Source organism: Ochotona princeps, chromosome 7 (assembly GCF_030435755.1).
Source record: "Ochotona princeps isolate mOchPri1 chromosome 7, mOchPri1.hap1, whole genome shotgun sequence".
Lineage (NCBI taxonomy): Eukaryota > Metazoa > Chordata > Mammalia > Lagomorpha > Ochotonidae > Ochotona > Ochotona princeps.
Genome location: NC_080838.1, coordinates 52,821,330 through 52,843,081, shown reverse-complemented (window position 1 = coordinate 52,843,081; position 21,752 = coordinate 52,821,330). Strand labels below are relative to the sequence as shown.

At 36.4% G+C, this 21,752-nt stretch overlaps 1 protein-coding gene across 2 annotated transcripts in view; it reads left to right on the top strand.

Moving 5' to 3' along the window:
- Positions 1–21,752, top strand: part of GRID2 (glutamate ionotropic receptor delta type subunit 2) — a 1,304,007-nt gene that overhangs the window by 1,129,186 nt on the left and 153,069 nt on the right. For both annotated transcript variants that reach the window (XM_058667042.1, XM_004590568.4), the window contains exon 14: positions 8,911–9,077. In XM_058667042.1, the coding sequence (XP_058523025.1) occupies positions 8,911–9,077 (167 nt within the window). The remainder of the gene's footprint in view (positions 1–8,910; positions 9,078–21,752) is intronic.

The following is a 21,752-nucleotide window of genomic DNA, read 5'->3' as shown; positions in this document are numbered from 1 at the left end:
ATCCCTAACACTGGGACGAGAATGAACAGATAGTTTGTTGATTTTCCACTTCATTTTGTGAGAAAATCGTCCCTATCTTTTTTTTCAAAGAGGACTGTTGTGTTCTACAGTACCTCTTTTTCAGTGTTAAGCAGTAATAAAATGATGAGTTTTCCTTTTTCATGTAAATGACCTTTCCCAAAGCAATTAATTCAGTTAAGTATTATTGGTATGGATAAGTTCAGAAACAGTTCTCTACTAAATCAATGTCTGGATATAATTGGAAATTACAATGTGTGCACAGGAAAGAATCCACACAATCTAGGCTTATGCTCAGAATGCCTCCAGGGGCTTTGGGGGATGACCTAACCATAGGAAGAAGCATCATCTAATTCATGAAGTCTGGCGTAGTAAATGAGTTACTACTGACAATGAAAATTATCTTAGTCACTATGTTTACATTGCAAATATTCAAATATTCAGCAGCCCCTGTGTGGCAAGTGGTGACCATATTGGAAAGTGTAGAAACACAGAGCACTGCCAACATTTCCAAACAGTGCTGAAATGGCTGTGTGGATCACACCTATGAATACAACTGGATATATACTGCTTCCCAAAGATGTTTTTAACTTAATAAGTTATCTTTTACAATCTTCACTGTGACTAAACACTAAGATCTGTGTGTATATAGTAGAACTATTATCGATGTATCCCAATATGCGGGTATTGCTCAATCCTTATTTTGATGTTTAAGAATTGAATATAGGGTCCGGTGAGATAGCATAGTGGTTAAACTCCTCACCTTGAACGTGCCGGGATCCCATATGGGCACCGGTTCTAATCCCAGCAGCCCGGCTTCCCATCCAGCTCTCTGCTTGTGGCCTGGGAAAGCAGTCAAAGACAGCCCAAGGCCTTGGGACCTTGCACCCCCGAGAGAGACCTAGAACAGGCTCCTGGCTTCGGATTGGCTCTGTTCTAGCCTTTGCAGCGCTTGTGGAGTGAAACATCGGATGGAAGATCTTCCTCTCTGTCTCTCCTCCTCTCAGTATATCTACCTTTCCAATAAAAATAAATACATCTTTAACAACAAAAAAGAATTGAATATAGTAATGGTTGAATGAATTAGGGGGGTGTATTGGGGTCTTGTGATTACAAGAAAGAAAGGAGGTGAAGTACTCCTTCAGTCATAATTTTTATCATAATCCCAGGATTGTAGTATTAGACAGTGTTCAAGAGATGGGGAGGCAATGGCACTAGGATAGCAAAGTTGCAGGCTGAACCTGCGCGGTCTGCAGTTCCATAGGGTGAAGCCAAATAAAGAAGACAAGTCAATTCAGTGTGCTTCCATGCTGTTATGGGAGTTCATATAGGTGCAAGAGAACCACAGGGGAAGACATCTATTTAAAAAAAGCAAGGACTAATGGACTTCTAGTACTGACCCATGGGACTAATGATCTAGCCGAAGTTAAGGAGTTCTGGAGAAAATAGTAGCGAGATGAAAAGGAAATAAGAAAGCATTCCTCACAAGAGAAAAGAATGATCTAAGAACAATGAGAGAATCCATCTCCTTCTATTTGTATTGCTATTAAGTAAAAACTCTCAAGAGCCTTTGCACATGCTAACAAAAACCAAAAAGTTCAGTTATAAAAATTTAAATGTCACAGGAAAGCAGATAACAATGTTTTAGGCAGTGTTCATTATAAGATGTATAGGATATCATATAGGATAAAACTATTAATTTTCCTTGATAAGAAATTCACAGACTGAATAAAATGCCAGAATTTCCATTTCAGCAGAATAATTACATGAGCCATGTTTTGCTTTTATTAAGCAAAATATCAGATCCTGTTTATGTTTACTGCAGTTTTATTAGCATCTTCACAGAACGTCAAACTGAAATTTGCAGCTTCATCTTTAAAACCAAAGTGTTAAGGATCATTCTTGATGGCCATATCTCAACCCATAACTGTGCTGTAGAAAACTGATCTATCAAGTAATACCTGAATTAATTCTATGAGGAGCCAACACACCTATTATCAAAGATTTCTCACATCAAAGTTGACTTTCTTCATGACTCATCAGAAAAACAAGTAGTTTATTCACTTTTACCAAGTTCTCAGTGAGTGGTACAAAAGCGCATGAGCGCTCATGGGGTCTGCATACACTCAGCAGCTGCCGTTTTCAGCTGAGTATACTGTGATCTTTGAGCAGACACAGAACTTTCTGATTGCCTTCAAACTATGCCCAGTCTGATCCCGAACTTGTGACATCCAATGTCCATGTATGCATCTGTATCTCCTCTTCCACCACACCCAATTCCCCAGAATCTCTGTTGCATAATAGGCACTAGGATATTTAAGCTTCTTTGCCTCTCTAATCTCATTATTGATTCGTGTCCTTCCAGCTAATAAGATAACACAGTCATTTGTCCTACTAGTTAGGTGATGTCTGGGTCATGCTAACATTGGCATTACAATCATTCTCATGTCTATTCTCTGGACTCCTGAAAAAAAAAACTAATAGCAGTACACACAATGTAAAAAATTAAGTTAGCATAATTTCCATGCAACAAAACAGGCAAAGGGCTGTTATCACTCATGGTCAGAGTGTCCATGAGTTGCACAGTAGGTCTCAGCTCTCGTGGCCATGCAACAGTGATGACTCAACACAGAGAAGAGCAAGCCACAGGTGCCAACATTAATGGTCCCAGGAAGAACCGCGATAGCAACTATGGAAAGCAGCTAATTATGCCACATCCTTCTGCTCCAAAAACAATGTCATTTGCAACCCCTACATTTGAGCCCTGCTATGGACTTTGTGTTTTCAATCTCCCATACCATTTTCTAAACACACTTTGTACCTTGTTATTCACCAGAAAGTTTCCTATTAGACTGAGTTTCAGGAAAGCATAGACAGTTTTCATCCCTGCTCTTCCACTTGAATTGACTTTTATGCATTTTCTCCTTCAATGCATTTTCTAAATTTTTAGCTTGAAAAAGTGAAATACCTTTGTTTTCAGCCCCAAAGTTATTTTTAGACTATTTGAGTCTGGTTAGGTTCTCTTTATAGTCTTGTGTTAAATTTTTTTTCTTCCTATAACTACACCGGTTTCCAACACCATTTATTGAAAATACTATCCTTTCTCCATTATATTTTCTTGGTTCCTTTGCCAAAAGTCAGTTGGCTGCATATACTGAATTAATTTCTGGGTTCTCTATTCTGTTCCATTAGGCTGTGTGCCAGTATTCATGCTGGTGCTATGCTTTTTTAATTATTGTAATTCCAAAGTTTGCATTGAAATCAAGTATTGTGGTACCTCTTCCTTGCTGTTATTGCTTTTGTTTTTGTTTTCTGCTCAGGATCACTTTGGCTATTTTGGTTCTTTTGTCATTCCATATGCATATTAGTATTTTTTTTCTAATCCTGTAAAAATCAGTATTTTCACAGGGATCCGTGCAGTCTGCAAACTGTTTTAGCTAGTCCAGATATTTGAAGTAAATCTGTTGAAGGTGCCATGCTTCCTGGCTTCTTCCTGCTGCTTGTGCCCTGCAATGACATCTGCATCTGTGGTACAACAGGGCCAGGTTTATGCAGCATGATTCCTTGGAAAAGACTTGAGATTATAGACTGTCACTCAGATTGTTGATTTGGCTTTGAATCTAGAAAACCCCAGAAATGCAACCTATGGATGATTCCTTCAGTGATCATTGATGTCAGCAGTGGGTACAAGTGCCAGAGTCATCCAGGCTGCAACCGTTTGTGGAGGTCGTAGCACAACTTTGAAGTAGTTGCATGTCCCAAACGTTTGGGACTTTAGTCCCCCAGAGAATGGTGCATCCTTCAGACTAGAGCTTGTAATGGCTATAGCCACATTTCTGGTGCTTTGGGACACAGAGGCAAACCCCTGGCCCTATGAAGCAAACTTGAGTGATACCGAGACCTGTGGCACCAACAGCTATGGCTCCAGAACTGTATGATGGAGATACATCCTTCCCACACCCTGTTGTATGGGCATGCCTAATTCTGGAACCTACAGTACCAAAAACTTAAGCCTGGACTTTGGGAAACATTAAAGAGACCTTGCCCCCAAGACACAGGAGGAAGATGGGTCATGCCCTGGTAGTTGTGGGTACGGGCATGCAGGTAGGCTCTTCCCTGGGACCACAGGGAATGTCCCAGTAACTATGAGGAACAGAGGACTGAAGGGCACAGTCCCTAGCTGAAGCTTTACTCTGAGTTAGTGTCCTCAATTCTAGTTCTTATATGAAACCACTTTCCTGACAAGAAAGGAAAGCAAGCGTGGCAGCACACCTTCTTCTCTCTTTCTAATGGTTTTCACAGTCTCTGCGCCACTTACAGTTCTGTCAATCTCCGCAGCTGATATTTTATACAGAGGACCGACCATTTTGCCAACAAATGGTGTCTTCCGCCAAGGCACTAAAGTGGGAGCAGGGACAGTTGTAGTGGTGAGGTTTGTTTACATTTGTTTTCTCTTTCTCTCTCTCCCTTCCTCCCTCCTGGCTGGTTTTCAGAGTCTCTGAGCTATTGGCCATTACTGTCGCTTTTTTCCAAGGCTTTCCCTCAGACAATCTGGAAATTCTGTTCTTCCCTTTTCCTGAAACAAGTTTCTGGAGATCTTGCCTCTTTAGTTGTGTTTGTCCCTCTCCTAAAAGTTCTTTAACACTGAGAATTCTACAACTGCAGAAAAGATTGTCAATAGATAAGATTTGGAGGCAAACATATGGCTTGTTTTTCATGTTTAAAAATGCTTAAAGTTGATATTGATTTATTTTGTTTTAAGCAAATTCCTATCTTCTTTATGAAAATATATATGCCATGATGATACAAACTCAAGTTTCAACATAATAGCATATAAGACATATTAGGTGGACAATTAAGGCAGCAAGGAACAAACACAAATATGTTTTTTTCATAGTTAATTATATGCACTTAAACTTGTATGTGATCATGATTTACTGTGCTAAGTTCAGAATAAAATTGATTAAAGCTGCTAAATAAATTGTTTATTTGCCCAAAGAGGAAGAGGCAACCACCTTGGGCCCCATGTCATAAATACTAAAGCCATCCCATTATACTGACTTATAGGGGAAATGAATTACCAGGATCAACATAGATCGATTCTGGGTTCATCATAAGTTTTTACTCCTGTGATTCACAATCACTTTATCTCCCACTGATCATTAAAGTTCACAGTTTTAAGATTGTAAATAACTTAACAACTTACAATTTATTTTTCTCACATGATTCTCAGGTCTTTTAATTTTCATTTGGTGAGCAAACATATTAGACATGCTTCATTCAGCCTTTATTTTAATTTTCCAAAGTTCTACTTGTATTTCAGTACACAGAATCAGAAAGAATTGGCTAGGAATGACTAAAAAATAAAACTGGCTATAGGGGTCCAGTATCATACAAATCAAATACTCATTGATTCCAATTATTTTGATAAACAACATTTTAAAAAAAAACATAAAACTCCTTTATCGTACTGGTGTGATCACATAGCATTAAGGAAACTAAATTCTTTTTATGGCTCTTACTACATGCTATATTGCATTATGTTTATTTATATAAATGTCATTTCTCAAACTAGATAGGTTATGCCTTCAAGGCTAAGAATGCTTTATCTTACATGTTTTTGTGTTCTAGTGGAAAGATTGCCTAAAAATTCATCTTTAATGTAGTAAAAGAGCATAGCAGATGGCCTTGAGCTTGATTTCGGAATCTGCCACTGATTATTTGTGTGACCTACAGCAAGTCAGATTATCTATGTATTAGTGAAGTATCATAACATTAACTGCCTTCCAGCATTGCAAAAAGCAAAGAGATTTATGTGGAAAAGCCAATTTAAGAGTTAAAAATACTTACAAATATTATTTATCAATATGGGAAAGAAATGGAGGGTAGAAGGAGAATATTTCTTCTTCAATAAGAAAAGATCTTATCCTACACTTGTTTAAATTTCATCTTTCCATAACCGTTATTATTGACTATTTTTAATAAAAAGAAATCATCACTACTCCCTCTGTCAAGTTACAGATTTTGATTTGACCTTTTAAGGAAGTGGATTAAGGCCGATGTGAAAAACTATATGGATTTCTCAATTTAAATCAATAGGAATGGAGTAACGGGTAGTGATAAGTACATTTATGTGTGGCATGGGCTTCTGTAGTGGTCACTGGAGCCTGTCACCCAGTGAATTAAAAAGAAAATTCATCTCACCCCCAGCTGTTGATGGAGATGGCAGAACAGGGACTTTCAGGGCAAGAGCCATCTATGGAGATGAGAAATGCGCCCTAATCCATGATGTGATGAGGAGCTCAGGTGCAGGTCTTGAGAATACATTTTCACGATGGGAAATCCTTCACTTTACTTGAAAAGAAATGCAAATATTTGAAGAAATAACATTGAATGTTTATAGTTCTTCCACCTGACAGATGGAAAATTGCAAAAAAGCTATTAGGTTAGAAGAGTATGCATGAATAAAAAAAAAATGGTCTCCAAAGAGTACCCATGTTTTATCAGTTAAGCCTTATAGATAACAAACTTAAATATTTGTGATTTTCTTGTGTAACTATTTCAGTTACCAGAATATTTGAGCAGACTTTCTTGATTCCCCTCAACGAAATTGCTTTTTCTTTTCTTTGAGCCACTTTAAACAGAAGCTGTTTTTATGACACTTACCATGATATGCTGTGTGTTACAGCAATTTAGTACTTGATTTACCTCCATGACTGAGCTGTTAGAAGCTTGAGCACAGGAGCCCAATCTTACCTCTGTGTCCCTTATTTTACACTTACTTCAAAGTTCTTATAAGTAATGCAGAAAAACTCCTGGTAAAATTGAATATGTGGGCATAGAACCACACTGAATTCTCAATGTTGTACCTGAAGTGAGAAATTCATGTCAGCTCTTTGCAACACAGTGCTGAGTAGCAATACCTCTCGATGGGCATCCCTCCCTCAGTCTCTAACTCACCCTACGTTGGAGTATAGACGTTAATCATTAGGTAATTATTATCAAGGTGAGTAGTATCCTTCCTCACAAGGATATCTTGAATATGTAAGCATGAAGCACCTAGATTCAATTTTGCCCTCTGTTTAATCCAGTATGAAGCATTCTCTTAATATGTACTACACTGACAGATCAGTCAATGGCGAGTAATTCTGTGACTTTCCAAATATATCCTCAACATCAAGGAGAATTTTTTTTAAGAAACACTCATCATCTAGACATACACATTCAAAACTTCCAAAACCAATCCTTTAGTGATTATTCTATTGAAACATGACTTTACATTTTGTTGAAGAATATTTTCTAGATTGTTTTAATTTAATGGTTTAAAAACTATCTGAAGGACAATGACTGTATGTTTCAGTTGATGAAAAAAAGGCCAGGAATGTTTTTAAAAGCTAAAACAGTTTGGGTTACTATGAAACATTTCATTGATATTGCTACAGGCTATAATCATACTGTTTTAATGATGCTCTTTTGAAAAATTCACTCATAATGCTTTGTAACATTAAATTACTGGGAACAATATATATAATGGCAATGATAATGTTGTCATCATTTAAATAGAGCTCTACAGTTCACAAAGCAGTAACAAAAATGCCAGAACAATTTTCTAACAGCAAAGCAATATGTCCCCAACAGGGGAGGTCCCTGGAGCACTGTAAAAAAGCTGCAAGAAGATCCAGGAGGCCAGACTGGCTGTTTGAAACTGAAGAGAATAGCTGAAATCAAAGTGGGTTGCTAGAGGAAGCTTCAAGGTCACTGCCGCCTCACTATTTATTGTAGGTTTAGACCCAGAAAGCTCATAACAGATCTAAAGTTGGTGACTGCTGGCAAGGATCAGAGAAGGGAGAAAAGCCTGCAGGCTGACTCTCTTGTGTGTAATCACAGAGGAGGTGAAGTCCTCGTGTATGTCTCCTCTCTCACCCCACCAACACCCAAGGAATCTGCTCATTTGGGTAATTATATCAACCTTTATGCAAATCCATTGTTCCCAATAACATTGCTGAAATTGCCTAACACAACTACTGTCTAAATATTGGTGTATGTAATTGACTCTAATCCACAAAAAGTCCAAGTTTGGGGTTGAATTTGAATTCTACATTTCTAACACCAGAATCCCCTGATAATCACAGCTGTGGTAGTCACACTTGAAGGAGCACTGGCCTGGAGTCCTCTAGTGCCTAATAGACAGCAGACACTCTGTGAGAAATACGTGCATTATACAGTTTCTCTCAAGGCAGAACTTTCACCTCTGAATACCCCATGATTTGGTTGGAGTTTTCCACCAACATAAGAGGGTAAACATCCACTGTAGAAACAGACTGAAGGCTGTAGGTCTTTCATTATTATAGGCTAAAGTTGCTCACTAAAAAGCAAATACAGCAAAAACCTAGAAGCTTATTCTATCAAGTATTTTTTGTATGTGTTCTTACTTATATGTCTAGACAGCCTAAATATTTTTCTGGTATCAGAAAAAAATGTGGTCATCCATTTTCTTCTAGCATTTGTGTTTTCCAATTTGAATTCTCTTTTCCTCATATTTAATTTATTATAACGAAAGAATTTATTCTGAATGGTGGGTCCCAACAAAGCACAAGCCCATTTGTAAGAATCTTAGAGAAGCTCTAAGACATATTTCCTTTCATGCTTTTACTGTTTTCCCTGTCCAAAGGGCAGTTACAGCCCTAGGGTCATTTTGCCACAAGCAGAACTGGCTCTAAGCATAGTTAACATTCCACTTGATCACGTTTCTGGGAGAATAGAGCTATAAATTAGCCAAAATGAAGATTTTCATTCAGAATGAGTTTATATGAATATGTACATATTATTTTTGCAGGATATATTTAATCCAATGCAACATTCTTTGATTCTTTTACTTCCATTTTTCCCCAGGTAAAACATGGAAATTATGCTTTTGTATGGGATGCAGCTGTATTGGAATATGTAGCTATCAATGATCCGGAATGTTCCTTTTACACTGTTGGGAATACTGTGGCTGATCGGGGATATGGAATCGCATTGCAACACGGCAGTCCTTACCGTGATGTTTTTTCACAAAGGTAAGATTTGTGCATGATCCAAATAGAGAAAGAGGGAATTTAAACAGAAAATCCACTCTGCTTGGCTTCCCAATATGCTTTAATATCTTTTGCTTTCTTTCTTGCTAGAAACATGATGAACAGCAGCAATAAATGTGGCTTAATAAGGCATTTGTTTTGGAAAACATGTACTGGAGTATTATTTTTCCCATAAATAGTAGAAAAATATCACTGCATATAATTGGTTTTACTCTCAAAATCGATATGCAAAAGAAAGTAGATGTGTTTGTAATTTCTATTAGAACTTAATTGAGCAGTATAGCCTGTGAATTTCCAGGGACTAAATATCATAGAGTTAAGAAAACAAATTCATTTCTAAGAACACTAAAGCATAAAATAAATTTCTGAACTAAATTAAAGTTCTGATGCATTGAAGCAGGATGATAAAGTGTTTCCATCTAGGTTTCATGAAAGCATATATGCTATTAAAGCATACATGAAACTGAAAACAAGGAGACAGCTTATTAAGAAATTAAACTCTTCTCTAAATAAGTATTTCTTAATATAAGTGAGTTCTTTTTAAAAAGAAGGAAGGTTTTCAAATGTAAATTTTAGATTAAGAATGTGTATGGAAGATATGGGCATGAAAGCGATTCACAAGGACCCACACACTTCATTCTATTTTCTGCCAAGCAAGCTCGTGTAGACAGAGGTCATCATCTCCCAGGTAGCAAGTCCTGATGCTGAGTAGACCTTTGATGCTATTTGATGCTGACAGCACATTTTATTACTTCTTCCACTTGATCTCTAAAAACTAATGCCAGACCAGGAAGGCATTTTTTTGAGATTAATATAAATGCTCCACATTTCAAATTATTTTATCTATATATCAGGAAAACAACAACAATCAAAGCTAGGTATTTCATGTTTTAAGACAGCAAAATTGAATAATCCAAATTCACATCATAGCTCTGCCATTAGACCTCTCTTTCCAGACTACAAAATGAGGAAACTAGAGTATTTCCAAGGGCCTGGATTAGCCCCTTTGGGGTGTCGCAAACCCCACTAATGTCAGTCTCCTGCAATAAGTGATTTCTCATTCAAGAAGCTTAAGGACCATGAGTCGGCTATGTTCTCCTACAGGTGATAGGTTAGCAAGTTTGCACTAAGCAGCTTATAATTCCAGGACCCAGGCAGAACAACAGCAGCCCTATTTGGGAATTTCTGTTCACTGCAAATAGTGGGAAAAAAAAAAAAAAAAAGACAGAAGTCTACCAAGCATGCTGATTCTTCTACTTTGACATAGTTTTCATAGTTTTCACTAACCCACAAAAGTCTCTGGGCCAAACCCCAGATCAGTGACATTGGTAGTGACGCTCCACATGAAGAGGAGAAGAAATAAATTATCATCAACAATTCAGAATCTACCAGTGGCTCTTTCTGTCTTTAACTAAATTCTAAAGTATAAGACAAAAGTGAGACATGCATAAACTGGAAAGCAAACTATTAAGATATAACAGGGATCTGCCAATCATTTGTTGATGCGCAGAGTATAATGGGAGCAAATAAAAAACTTGATGATGCATAATGAATCTTTGAGTGTATAAGCCCATTTCTATGAATCATTAAGCATTGCAGAAATTTCTGTGAATGTGTGCTGATACTTACATATAGATACCTGGGTGTGTATTAGTTACAGTCTACATGTTATGTGTCACACATTGTATATTATGTTAATCTTAGCCATATCTTACACATACCAGTATGCTTATCTATTTCATGTTACACAATTGAGATACTGAAATAATTGTTATCATGCAGAATGAAAAGCTAAAAAAAATAAGAGCAAAATCTTTCCGAAAAACAATGATTCCTGAATTTGACCTGAAAGGATTAATAAAGAACTAGCTAAAAGCAAAAACTCAGATTACTTTTAGATACAATGAAGACTAAAGAATAAAATAGTGAGGACAGCAGATGTGTTGGGAAACAATAGGAGCAAAAGTTAGTGTGAAAGAAAATTTGAAGTTTAGGATTTATGTTGTAGGTCATAAGCCACTAGAAAGCTTATTATTGTCCATTCCTGAATTTGAGTGAAATGATACAAGTGGCATTTAAGGGAACATTAATCCAGTCTCAATGTGATGGATGGAAAAGAGTTGCCAGAGGGTAGAGCAAGCCTGGAGGCTTGAGATACCAAAGGTCCCACCTACAAGTAGACACAGGTGGGCGAGCAGACACAGGAGCCCCTCTTCAGAAGATCCACACCCCCAATTTTCATTTAGATGTCAGGGTGGAAATGCAAGACAGAATGACAGGGGATAGAGGATTTCATAGTGAAAGAGCAGCAGAAATGTTTAATGCACACATATCACTACACAGGTCACTGAGAAAAGAATAACTTCTATCCCTGCGTTGTGGTGAATGGCATTTGTTTTCTATTTGTTTGGTTGGTTGGTTTGGTTTGGTTTTTAAACCACTAAAGTTGCTCTCTGTTTCTAGATCTGATTTGGGATGCTTTCATGCAAACAGTGCACCAGTGTAATAGCCCAGAAAGCAATGTTTAATGAGTCACACCAAGTGTTTTATTTCTTACTATTTACCCTTGTGGTGATCTACATTGAATGCGTTTTAATTCTGAGAAAATGTATTCCAGATAAAAAATGAAAAGGCAGTAGCAAGCATTAAATATGGCTTTTCCTTTGTTGATAACCAGTAGAGATGTGGGAATTTTAGATTATTTTCTATGGAGTTCCTTGATAACAGCTCCCTGGGTCCTTGCTCCCTGTATATCAGAGGGAATGGAGAACAAGAAAGAATTGTAAGTTGGCTGTGGTCAATCTCCCATATTAGATAGCTAAGATACTATCTAATATATCTATTCAAATTCACAAAATATTTACATTTACTCTCTTTTGCTATAGTTGTTATAGAAAAGATTTTATTAACTTCTTTTTAAGATTCTAATGATCATAAGATGTAACGATTGTATGCTTTAGGAATGGGAATATTTATATGTTATATATATAAGGAATGGGAATATTTATATGTTATATATATTTTAGAAATAATGTTTCTATATATTACTAATTTTCTATATTAATGACATATATATTATATAACATGTATTATATGTGCAAAATATATGTGTGTTATATATGTGACATGTATCATATATTATTATATGTTACATGTCATACATAATAGTATATGAGATTTTATATATACTTTTGGAGTGATTATACCTCACTTTGATGTATCAGCTTATCCTGAGCCATTTATTAAGCCATGTAGTTGAATGCTATTGTAATTATTTCCACTGAAAATGACATCAAACTAGATTATTTTAATACATTAATATCAGTTCTTTTTTGGGCAATTTTGTGCTGATAACACAATTTATAAAATATTCAAGTACTTCAATAGCTAATAAATATATAAAACAAAGAATACACAGTGGTACAGTGACTATATTTATTACCTATTATCTGTAAAGTATGCTTAAAAATTTCATTGACACTTTACAAACAATGATATGAGATGTTGTTTATGTGTTTATTGTAGACTTCTATGTTAGGGCATGACCATTATTCTACCAATATACATACTGGGTGAATGAGCCTATAGCGGGGCAAACACAGATTCATCTCTGTATTCCAGTGATCCACTCACTTGCACAGGTGTGTGTGAATGAACACGCACGGGAATGACTTTTAAGAACCAATAATTGCCATGATACATGTGATCATGGGATTGGCTAACAGACTTATTTCTTCAGATTGCACAAAAACTAGATAACAGCAAAATTTTTTTAAAAAAAGATCTCTAGATATTTTGTGAGGTCAGATTGACTGTCGTGTGGACAATGTTGCAATAAATTTTTTTCATGACAGTATTTGTTCAACTAATGCTTTAGGAAGTTCATGTTTCAGAACGATTTTGAGTTAAAAAAAGGTTAACCAAATGTTATCTCATTTAAGGTATTTAGGAATAGAACTGAATTGTTTGAACTGGTTTTATCATACTATTTAAGTCTACATTTCTCAGGTTCTAACTATTTGAAAATCTAAAAGCTCTTTATTGAGAATTTGGCATAAGCTCATCCCAGTTCTTAAATCTTAGTGAGTACCAAAGAAAACTTAGTCAACAAATTTCATTTTCTAAATTCTTCAACAAAGAAGTTACTTTTCCTATTGTCTTCTATTCCCTAAACTTTGGGAGTTCCCGCTAGGCCCACAAACAATTACATATTCAGAGTTGTGTGGAGAATGATTTTGCTTGGGATCAGGATAGTGGCACAGGTGGACAAATAACTTTTCAATTTGTCACGGAATTTCAGACTTTTTATAGATATCAAGTGAACAGTTATCTCCACTCAGTAGTGAAAAGAAATAGTTGTTCAAAATCAGAAAAATAGCAAAATGGAAAGTTGAGACTTCTGTTTTCAGGCAGTTTTCTGGCCATTAGCATTCTACCTTCTATTTCTTCTAAAAGCATATGAGAATAAAATTAAACTGAAATGCTTACATCATCATATAATATCAAATGCATACCAGACTCGGCTCCACCTTAAAATTTCAAAAAATGTAAGTTATACATATTTGTGCATGTTTATGGGGTACAGTATGATCATTGGACACATGCAAGTAATGTGTAATGGTCAAGTTACGGTCACTGGCTTTTCCACCTCTTAATGTATTTATCACTTCTATGTGTTGGGTGACTTTGGACTGCTCTTTTCTAGTTATTTTGAAATATCTATTGCTATATTCTGTGGTTATTGCATGGTGTGGTGGAACACTACCACTAATTCCTCCTCTCTGTTTTGGTACCTTTCAAATAGAAACCACTGCTGAACTGTCTTCTATGATATCAATTTCATTTGCTTCTATAAATAAATGCATACCTAGTTCTTATGTAGCCCCTGTGAGATCAGAAGTATCACTGCCCTAAACTTACAGATATAAAAATGGAATCATAGTGATAATATTAAGTTATTGATAGTATAAAGTATCAAAGTTCCCACAAAACTGGGCTCTAGGAGCTAAGATTCAAACCCAGGCAGTATGACCTCCTAATTGAAAATTCTTTACCACTCTGCTTTAATACATTCATCTCAATAATACACAGTTGTAACTGGCAAGTTATGTTTCAAACAAACATATAGGACATAGTTTGATGATTGGTCAATAAATGGCTACTTGTGTTCATTTATTTAATTTGTTTTAAAATCCTCGGGTAGAGTTTTATTCCCTTGCACTGTGTTAGAGTATCTGGTGCTTTATAGTGCATGGTTACTTGGACCCAGAATAACAATTACAGATGTTTTCAAATCTTCCTATTCTAATTCTTCTACCATTTTATCTCTTGGGTAAAATGTGTTATGTGGAAAACTTACTGGAGCTTAGAATAAAATCAGCCCATCCCTAAATCTCACCCTCAAATCTAGCACAGGTTAAGCCTTCAATAACAAATAATAAATTATCTTGTTTAACTACAGGTAAATAAATTTTCGTACTTTTTGCTTGATATATTTTTAATCTTCTGTGTATCCTTATCACAATTATCTTCTTCCTATTTGATTTCTCCCATTTTTAATACAACAAATAAAAACTAAAGAAAAATAAAAACAAACACAGCATCTGTCTGCCATTCTTCTTAAATTCCTCCTATAAAATCTGTATGCATTCAGTCTCAACAAAGAAAGCAGAAAACATTTTCAACTTAAAGGCATAAACACCTAATCCTTAGTTTTCCAACCAAAATTGAGCATTTTCCAAGGCTTCCCCCCACCCTTTCCAAGGAGGGATAAAGCAAATTCCATTTACCTCCCACATACCAGTTCCAGGATCAGTCGATAACAACTTAAGCTCTATACTCTGTCCAACTCCCTCACACAGGGCTTTTAACCAAAAACACACACACACAAAAAAAAAAAACAGGTTTCTCTTTATAGATAGAAAATAAGCTAGCTGTCAATTCTGAGAGCCAAAATAATACCACCAAGACACAGGAAAAGAAGTCAGCAAAGCAAAATTATACATTAACCATATAATGTAGGTCATATACGCTGAGCATGTTGAGAGAAAAATAATATCAATGAATGATAAGAAAAGATGAGGTAAGAAAATTCAGGAATAAATTAATTTGGAAATGGGCAGATATGCACACAAAAACTCAGAATATGTGAAAAAATCCTAGATCTACAAACAAGAAAAACAATGAATAAGAAGGAACATGGCTGGAGATATTGGTAAAAGGTTTATAAGTAAAAAAAAGTTAACACTGAGTGTGATTCACTGGAGTTTCAGTAGCCGCACATGAGTATGCTTCTGCTGTACAAAACACTTCATACATTTCTGAGAATTTGCCACAACTCTGTGCATTGTTCTCCAAAAATGGAGGAGACTCACATTCACAATTAAGCATCTTGCCCAACCTGCACAGCTGAAGACAAGCAGGTCTGGGACTCAATCCCAGTTGGAACACGTGTCCTTCACCAGCACCCTGCACCCATTTATGTGGGGATCCATTAGAAGAGTTTGAGTCCAAAGCGTTAAGTTAAACAAATCAAAAGCTTAGTTGAAGAAGGGAAATTACAAATTTTTATACTATTCCAGCTAGGAATTACTGAAAATATTTTCAAAAACAATGGAGAGGGGTGATTAGAAAGAAAGGCAAATGTCAAGAAGGAATGAAGGGGCCTCAAAGAAAACCAGGGGAGTTTGCAGACTCCAAGAACCTGAAAAGGGAAAAGATACGGAGATTAAAGTAGCCTCAACCGTTTGCTTTCCTACTCCCGCTCCTTGTTGTGCCTGTCCGCTTATATCTTACTTTATGTCAGCTCTTTCATTTTCCAGTAAAACCAATCATAAGATGGCTTGTAGGAAAACACTGGCTATTGTTTAAACATCATGATATTTGCTACTGAGCAGATATTTATATTTCAAAGACTCTGTCAGCCTACCATACAGTCTTTGTTTTGTGGTTATGTAAATCACATTGATATACCATGCATGTTACTGTCATGTTGCCCTTCTGTTTATCCGTGCATCTCACATTTCATACTGAAGCACATGCTCACACACAGAACACCACTGAAACCAACAGGCTTCATTTTTTCCACATTTTCTGTCCCAGAGCAAGGATAAGATGGGCATGTTGGCTAACTCTAAGAAAGGAAAACGAGGCACCTCAACAGGCAGGGTGCACGTTCAAAGGAATCTAGAAGTGGAATGAAAAAGATGCATATTTCTCAATTTTTTAAAAAATTGTCTCTTATTTTATTGATTTGAAAGGCAGAGACATGGACAATTAGACAGAGATCTAACATCTGCTCATTCCCCAAGTGCCCGCAGTAACCAGGGCTGAGCCAGACTAAAGCCAGCTGCCTGAAACTAAAACCGGACCTCCCACCTTGTGGCAGGAGATCCAAGCTCTGGAGCTGCCCACTTGCTGAGTTCCAGGGCAGATAGAGTAGGAAGCTGGAATCAGGAATGGAGCTGGGGCTCAACTCCAAAACGGGACCTGGGTGTCCCATGTCACATCTTAACTCCTGTGCCAAATGCTTGCCATGAGCATATGTCTATCCTTAAATCATAGCCCAATGTGTATTTTTCTCATATAATATTCACCTATTAAATAAGATTTAGCCTCTGGAATCCATTGAATCCATTTCACAGCAACCCACCTTTTAAACATTTATTTTGAATTTCAAATTCAGAAAGTTTAATAAAAGAGAGAAAATAAGGTGAGCTTATTTGTCTTCTGTTCTGGATCCTTGTAGAGCTGTTTTTATGACTAATATGCTTTGGGCTTTACCAGTCACTCTGACTGCTGCTTCTTGTGGAGAACTTAAATAATTCACATTTGTTTCAGTCTTTAGTCTAAATAGGTAGAAGAGTAAGTCTAGTTGGTGATATTTCCAGTTTGTGAATATCTCAAAAATACGCATCCTATGGGCATTATGTGAGCTGAGATTAGTTTTATTAATCTTGCATAACGGTAGCCAAGTTTTAATGAAATTACAAGCCTTTGCTCTGAAGCAGCATAGAGGATTCTCACTGTGGAGCATAATCCTACCCAGCAGACAGTGCAATTCTATGAAGTAGTTTCTGAAGTGCTACAAAATTCTGTTTTGCTTGTACTTGCAGCCTACAGGATTTGGGAAACACTTCCCAAGGTACAAGAGTAACCTTTGCAAACAAACATCTTTGTTAGACTTTTCTGAGTAAAGCACTGAGGCCCCGGGAAGATAAATGACTATCACAAGGTATAAAGCAGTATTTCAGCTGAATAGTGAACCCAAGACGCTGGACCAAGCTGCTCTGCAAGCGACATTGCTCATAAGTCTTCCTCTTAGAGTTCTGCAGTTTCCAGATCTCAGAATGGATGGTTTCATCCAAAACCGTTATGTTGCAAAAAGTTATTTCAGTTTTATTAAGTGATGAAAATTATACATGCCTAAAGGTTGATTTTTTTAACAAATATTTCAGAATTTGAAACTGCAAGTATTACAATTGAAAATACACATCTTCCTTATGGAATTATCAAATTCAAAATTTAAAACAATAATAATAATAATGCACATTTACACATATATGCATATACTATACATGCATACCTGTACATAATTAATGAGCCCCTCTCCAAAATCTTATTTCATTTTAGCTCACACATACTATTTAAATTCAAAACTTTCATTTTTCTTCACCAGAGAGAGCATTTAAGACATTGATCACTGCTTTGAAAATTCAACCTACTTTGAAGTTGATGTCATTGGAGATAATCAAAAGATATGCCACTCTTTCCTACATTCTTAATATATGCTATGCAAAATAACATTATCAGATTACGTATACAGGTTACCATGGTAAGGATGTTGTTGGAAGAAGCAACCATACAATATAAGACATAAATAAGCCTCTGGCAGGCATTTAGATGAACTACCTAAGTTTACCAAGGCAAAGCAACAAGAAAAAGTCCATGATCTTATTCTTGGTCAAAATACATGCTGGAGATAGGCTGGTGCAAATACCTAGACCAATGCTCCACCCACTACCTTGTTCTATCAGTTTCTTTTGTTTAAAATGCATTAAGTTTTTATACCTTAAATTTACTCTCACGTAAAGCTGCTTTTCAAAAGCACTATCACACTAATATATAAAACAGAAGTATGAATTTAAAAATACATTTGACAGAGTCATAAGCAAAACCAAACATCTGTTTTTAAATTGTCATTACCTTATAGACAGGAAAAGTAACACCAAGGTTAATCGAATATTAAGGGGTGTGGTATCTCTGACTTACAGAGAGACTGTAGAATAGCCTAAAATGACAGCTCCCTGTTGTTGAAGACTTACAAGTACCACAGGGAAGGGCCCTAGTGATTGATAGTAAATGCTTGAACTCTCTACAGAAGCTTATGGAAGATATTATGATTAGTTCCACTTTACAGTTAAGGAAACTGTGGTCACAGCAAATATTAGCGATATTCCAAGGTCATCAAGCCACTACATGACAGAGCCAGGGTCTGAACCCAAGCCATCAAACACTATGCTGTTCCAAAACAAAATTCTCAGGTCTAATGAATAGCCAGCATTCAAAAGGGCTGCCTTCCTTCATAGCAAAATGCTAATGAGTGTTATAGTCTCAAAGAACTGCAGAAGACTTTCAAGAACTTGGCATGCCAACACCAAGGAGTCTTCCATTATATGAAAGTTCACTTGCATCAGCTGACCAGAAGTAAATAATAACTGAAAACTAAAGGAAGGTATGGAAGTCTCCCTCTGCCTCTCATCTTTTGCTGTAAATAACTTAAGACTCTACTTATACAAAATTTCCTTCAGGGAAATTTCAATTAATCATGACTTTTAAAAGAATTATTTATCTATTTAAAAGCCAGAGTTATGCAGAGAGAGAGAGAGAGAGAGAGAGAGGTGGGGGGGGGGGAGAAATCTTCCACTTACTGGTTCACTTGCCCCAAAAAACTTAACAGCAGCAAGTGCTGATTCAACCCAAAACCAGAAGCCTGGAGCTCTATCTAGGTATCCTGTAGTAGTAGCAGAGGCCCAATTACTGGTACTCATCTGCTGCTGCTTTCCCAGGCTCATTAGCAGGGAATTGGACTGAAAGTAGAGCAGCTGGGTCACAAACACACTCACACCAGATGCCAGCAAAATTTCAAGCCATTGCATGATAAGGGTGGTCTCCATCATGATTCCATCAACTACTGGAATCTATAGTTGCCTTTAATCTCACTCCAGCTCAAACTAACATCACAATCGGTAAGATTGATAACTCACAGGATTAACATTTATAGCTATGAAAAAAACTATTACATCTGGATATGAATTGTGGCTAAGATGAAAATGAAAGAATGTCCATATGGAAGAAAATTCATGATTCCATTAGCCTAGATCAATCTTACAGTTGCACTAATGACTTCTATCTTGGTGAATGCTGTTCTCCGGGTTTATAGTATCATTTGAATACCAACCTCAAAAAGGAAAGTGCACCTGAAAATGTTCACTTTTTTCTTATAACATTTCACTTACCACCGTCATTTCATGAAGCTGTTTATGTCTGAAATAATGATAGCATCTGTTAAAATCCAAGGAGTTAAAGCATGCCTAATACTCATATCAGTATTCCTTGAGGAAGAGGACATGGTGACAAGATCGGAAAGAGCCAGCAGCCTAACAAAATTGTGATCATCCCCTGTTCTGATAAGGTTTTCGGTGGAGGTTTCTGTTAAAATTTTACATGATGATACTTTGGGTGGCAACACTGTAGTTCCAGTGACCTCTCTAAATTTTCTATTTCTTTTCCATTAAATTAACCAAGATCCCTGTGTTGCTCCTTATACAGGTCAGCCTAATCCTTCTATTAACTCTCCTGTATTCTTTGAATTAGCAACATGAATTTCATCAGGGTGTATCTCTTCTGGGTTTGTTAATAAACACATAAATTTACTAAATTACCTTCCAACAAGAATGTATTGTTAAGTGATCCTGAATCCTTTATTAAAATTGATGAGAACACACTAGAACTCTGGGGGCCTGATAGGTAAAACTTTCTTAATCTGAACTATGAGGAATCATTAAAATTTTAATAAGCACTAGGCTATGCTTACTGAGTGTCTGGATTGAGTGTGTGCAATGAAAATAGAAACTTACTGGAAAAGAGGTTTTTAAATAAAAAAAAAAAAACACAACTCAGAGATTTTATTATACCTAGAACATAAACTCCCAAGAATGTGACAATTTTTGTTTCCTTTGTTAGATATAGTCCTAACATCTAAGAGTCTATTATGTAGTAGGGGGTTGAGAAACTGATTCTCTGGAGTGCTTTGTATCTCCTAGGAACATGGGCATCCCTTTCTCACCAGCCCTAGTCACATCACACATACCCTGTGGGCATCAGCTCGTGACCCACACTCAGCAAACCTCTCCCTCAGTGAAGTCAGTTCTCATCAAATTCTTCCTGGTATTTCTATTGTTAAGCTTCTCTGTACTACAGACAGCACTACTCGGTTTATTTATCACCACATGTGACCTTATTTCACATTTCAAATAACATCTCAATCTTAGTTTGCAAAGGATGACAGAACCTTACTACCTACTATGTTTCCTTCCCTAATAAATAGATGATGTCTCCCTAATAGGCATTTAGTACAAATTTTAAGTTGTATTTGATAACATAAAGATAATCCTTTATTATTTTGTTCAGATACAGTTCCATAAGCACAGGGATTCCCTCTGCCACCCTCACATCTCTCCTTCCTGCTGTTTCCCCTATATCATTATAATAGTATAGTCCTTAAGCAATAGTCATTAAGTCCATCATTCTGCTATTTAGTGTATCATGGAATTGCAGGTACAGACAATGGTAGATTTGCTAATATCCTATTGTCAAGGTATGCTTAACGGCTTCATTGGGAGCTCTCCTTTTATTTGGGGTATAGATTCATACTATGGTGTATCATCACTTCCTGGTATACTAGTTTCCATCATGCAATTCATCTCTGAGAATATAATATATATGTTTACCTAAATATCTCATTTCCAAATGAATTTTTTGTATCATCTGATCCAGCTCTGAAAAGAAAGTTGTTGGGCATCCTATCCGCACTTCTAATTACTAAGGCAGAAAAGTTGCTATGCATTAGGATTGATGTTTGCTCATTAAGTCAATAAACATGTATTGAGCAACTTCTTAGTGTTTGATGCTGTTTTGTTTTATGAAGATAAAACAGTAAACAAGTTTGACAAAATTAAAGCTTCCTTTGAGTTTACATTATACTAAAATATGGGAGGAGGAAACATACAATAAATAAGAAAACAAGTTTCATAATGGAAGATATACCTTAAAGGGAAACTTCATATACATATGAGAGAGAGAGAGTTTAAAGGTGGAGCACAGAACATTTTTCTGAGGAGGCAACTACTTTCTATTATCTTTAATATAAAACTTAGAAGAGTATTCAGTGCATAAGAAACCTTGGATATAAAAGCTCTTTAGTGGGAATATCCTGGAGTGCTCAAGGAATGACAAGGGGGTTGATATGGCACAAAGAAAAGAAACAAATAACAGTGTCATGAGCAGAGATTTGTGCATTGCCTTCAAGTCAGATGTACTCTAGCTCTTGTAACAAGGGCAAATCACTGGACATTTTGAAATGATATGGATTTATTT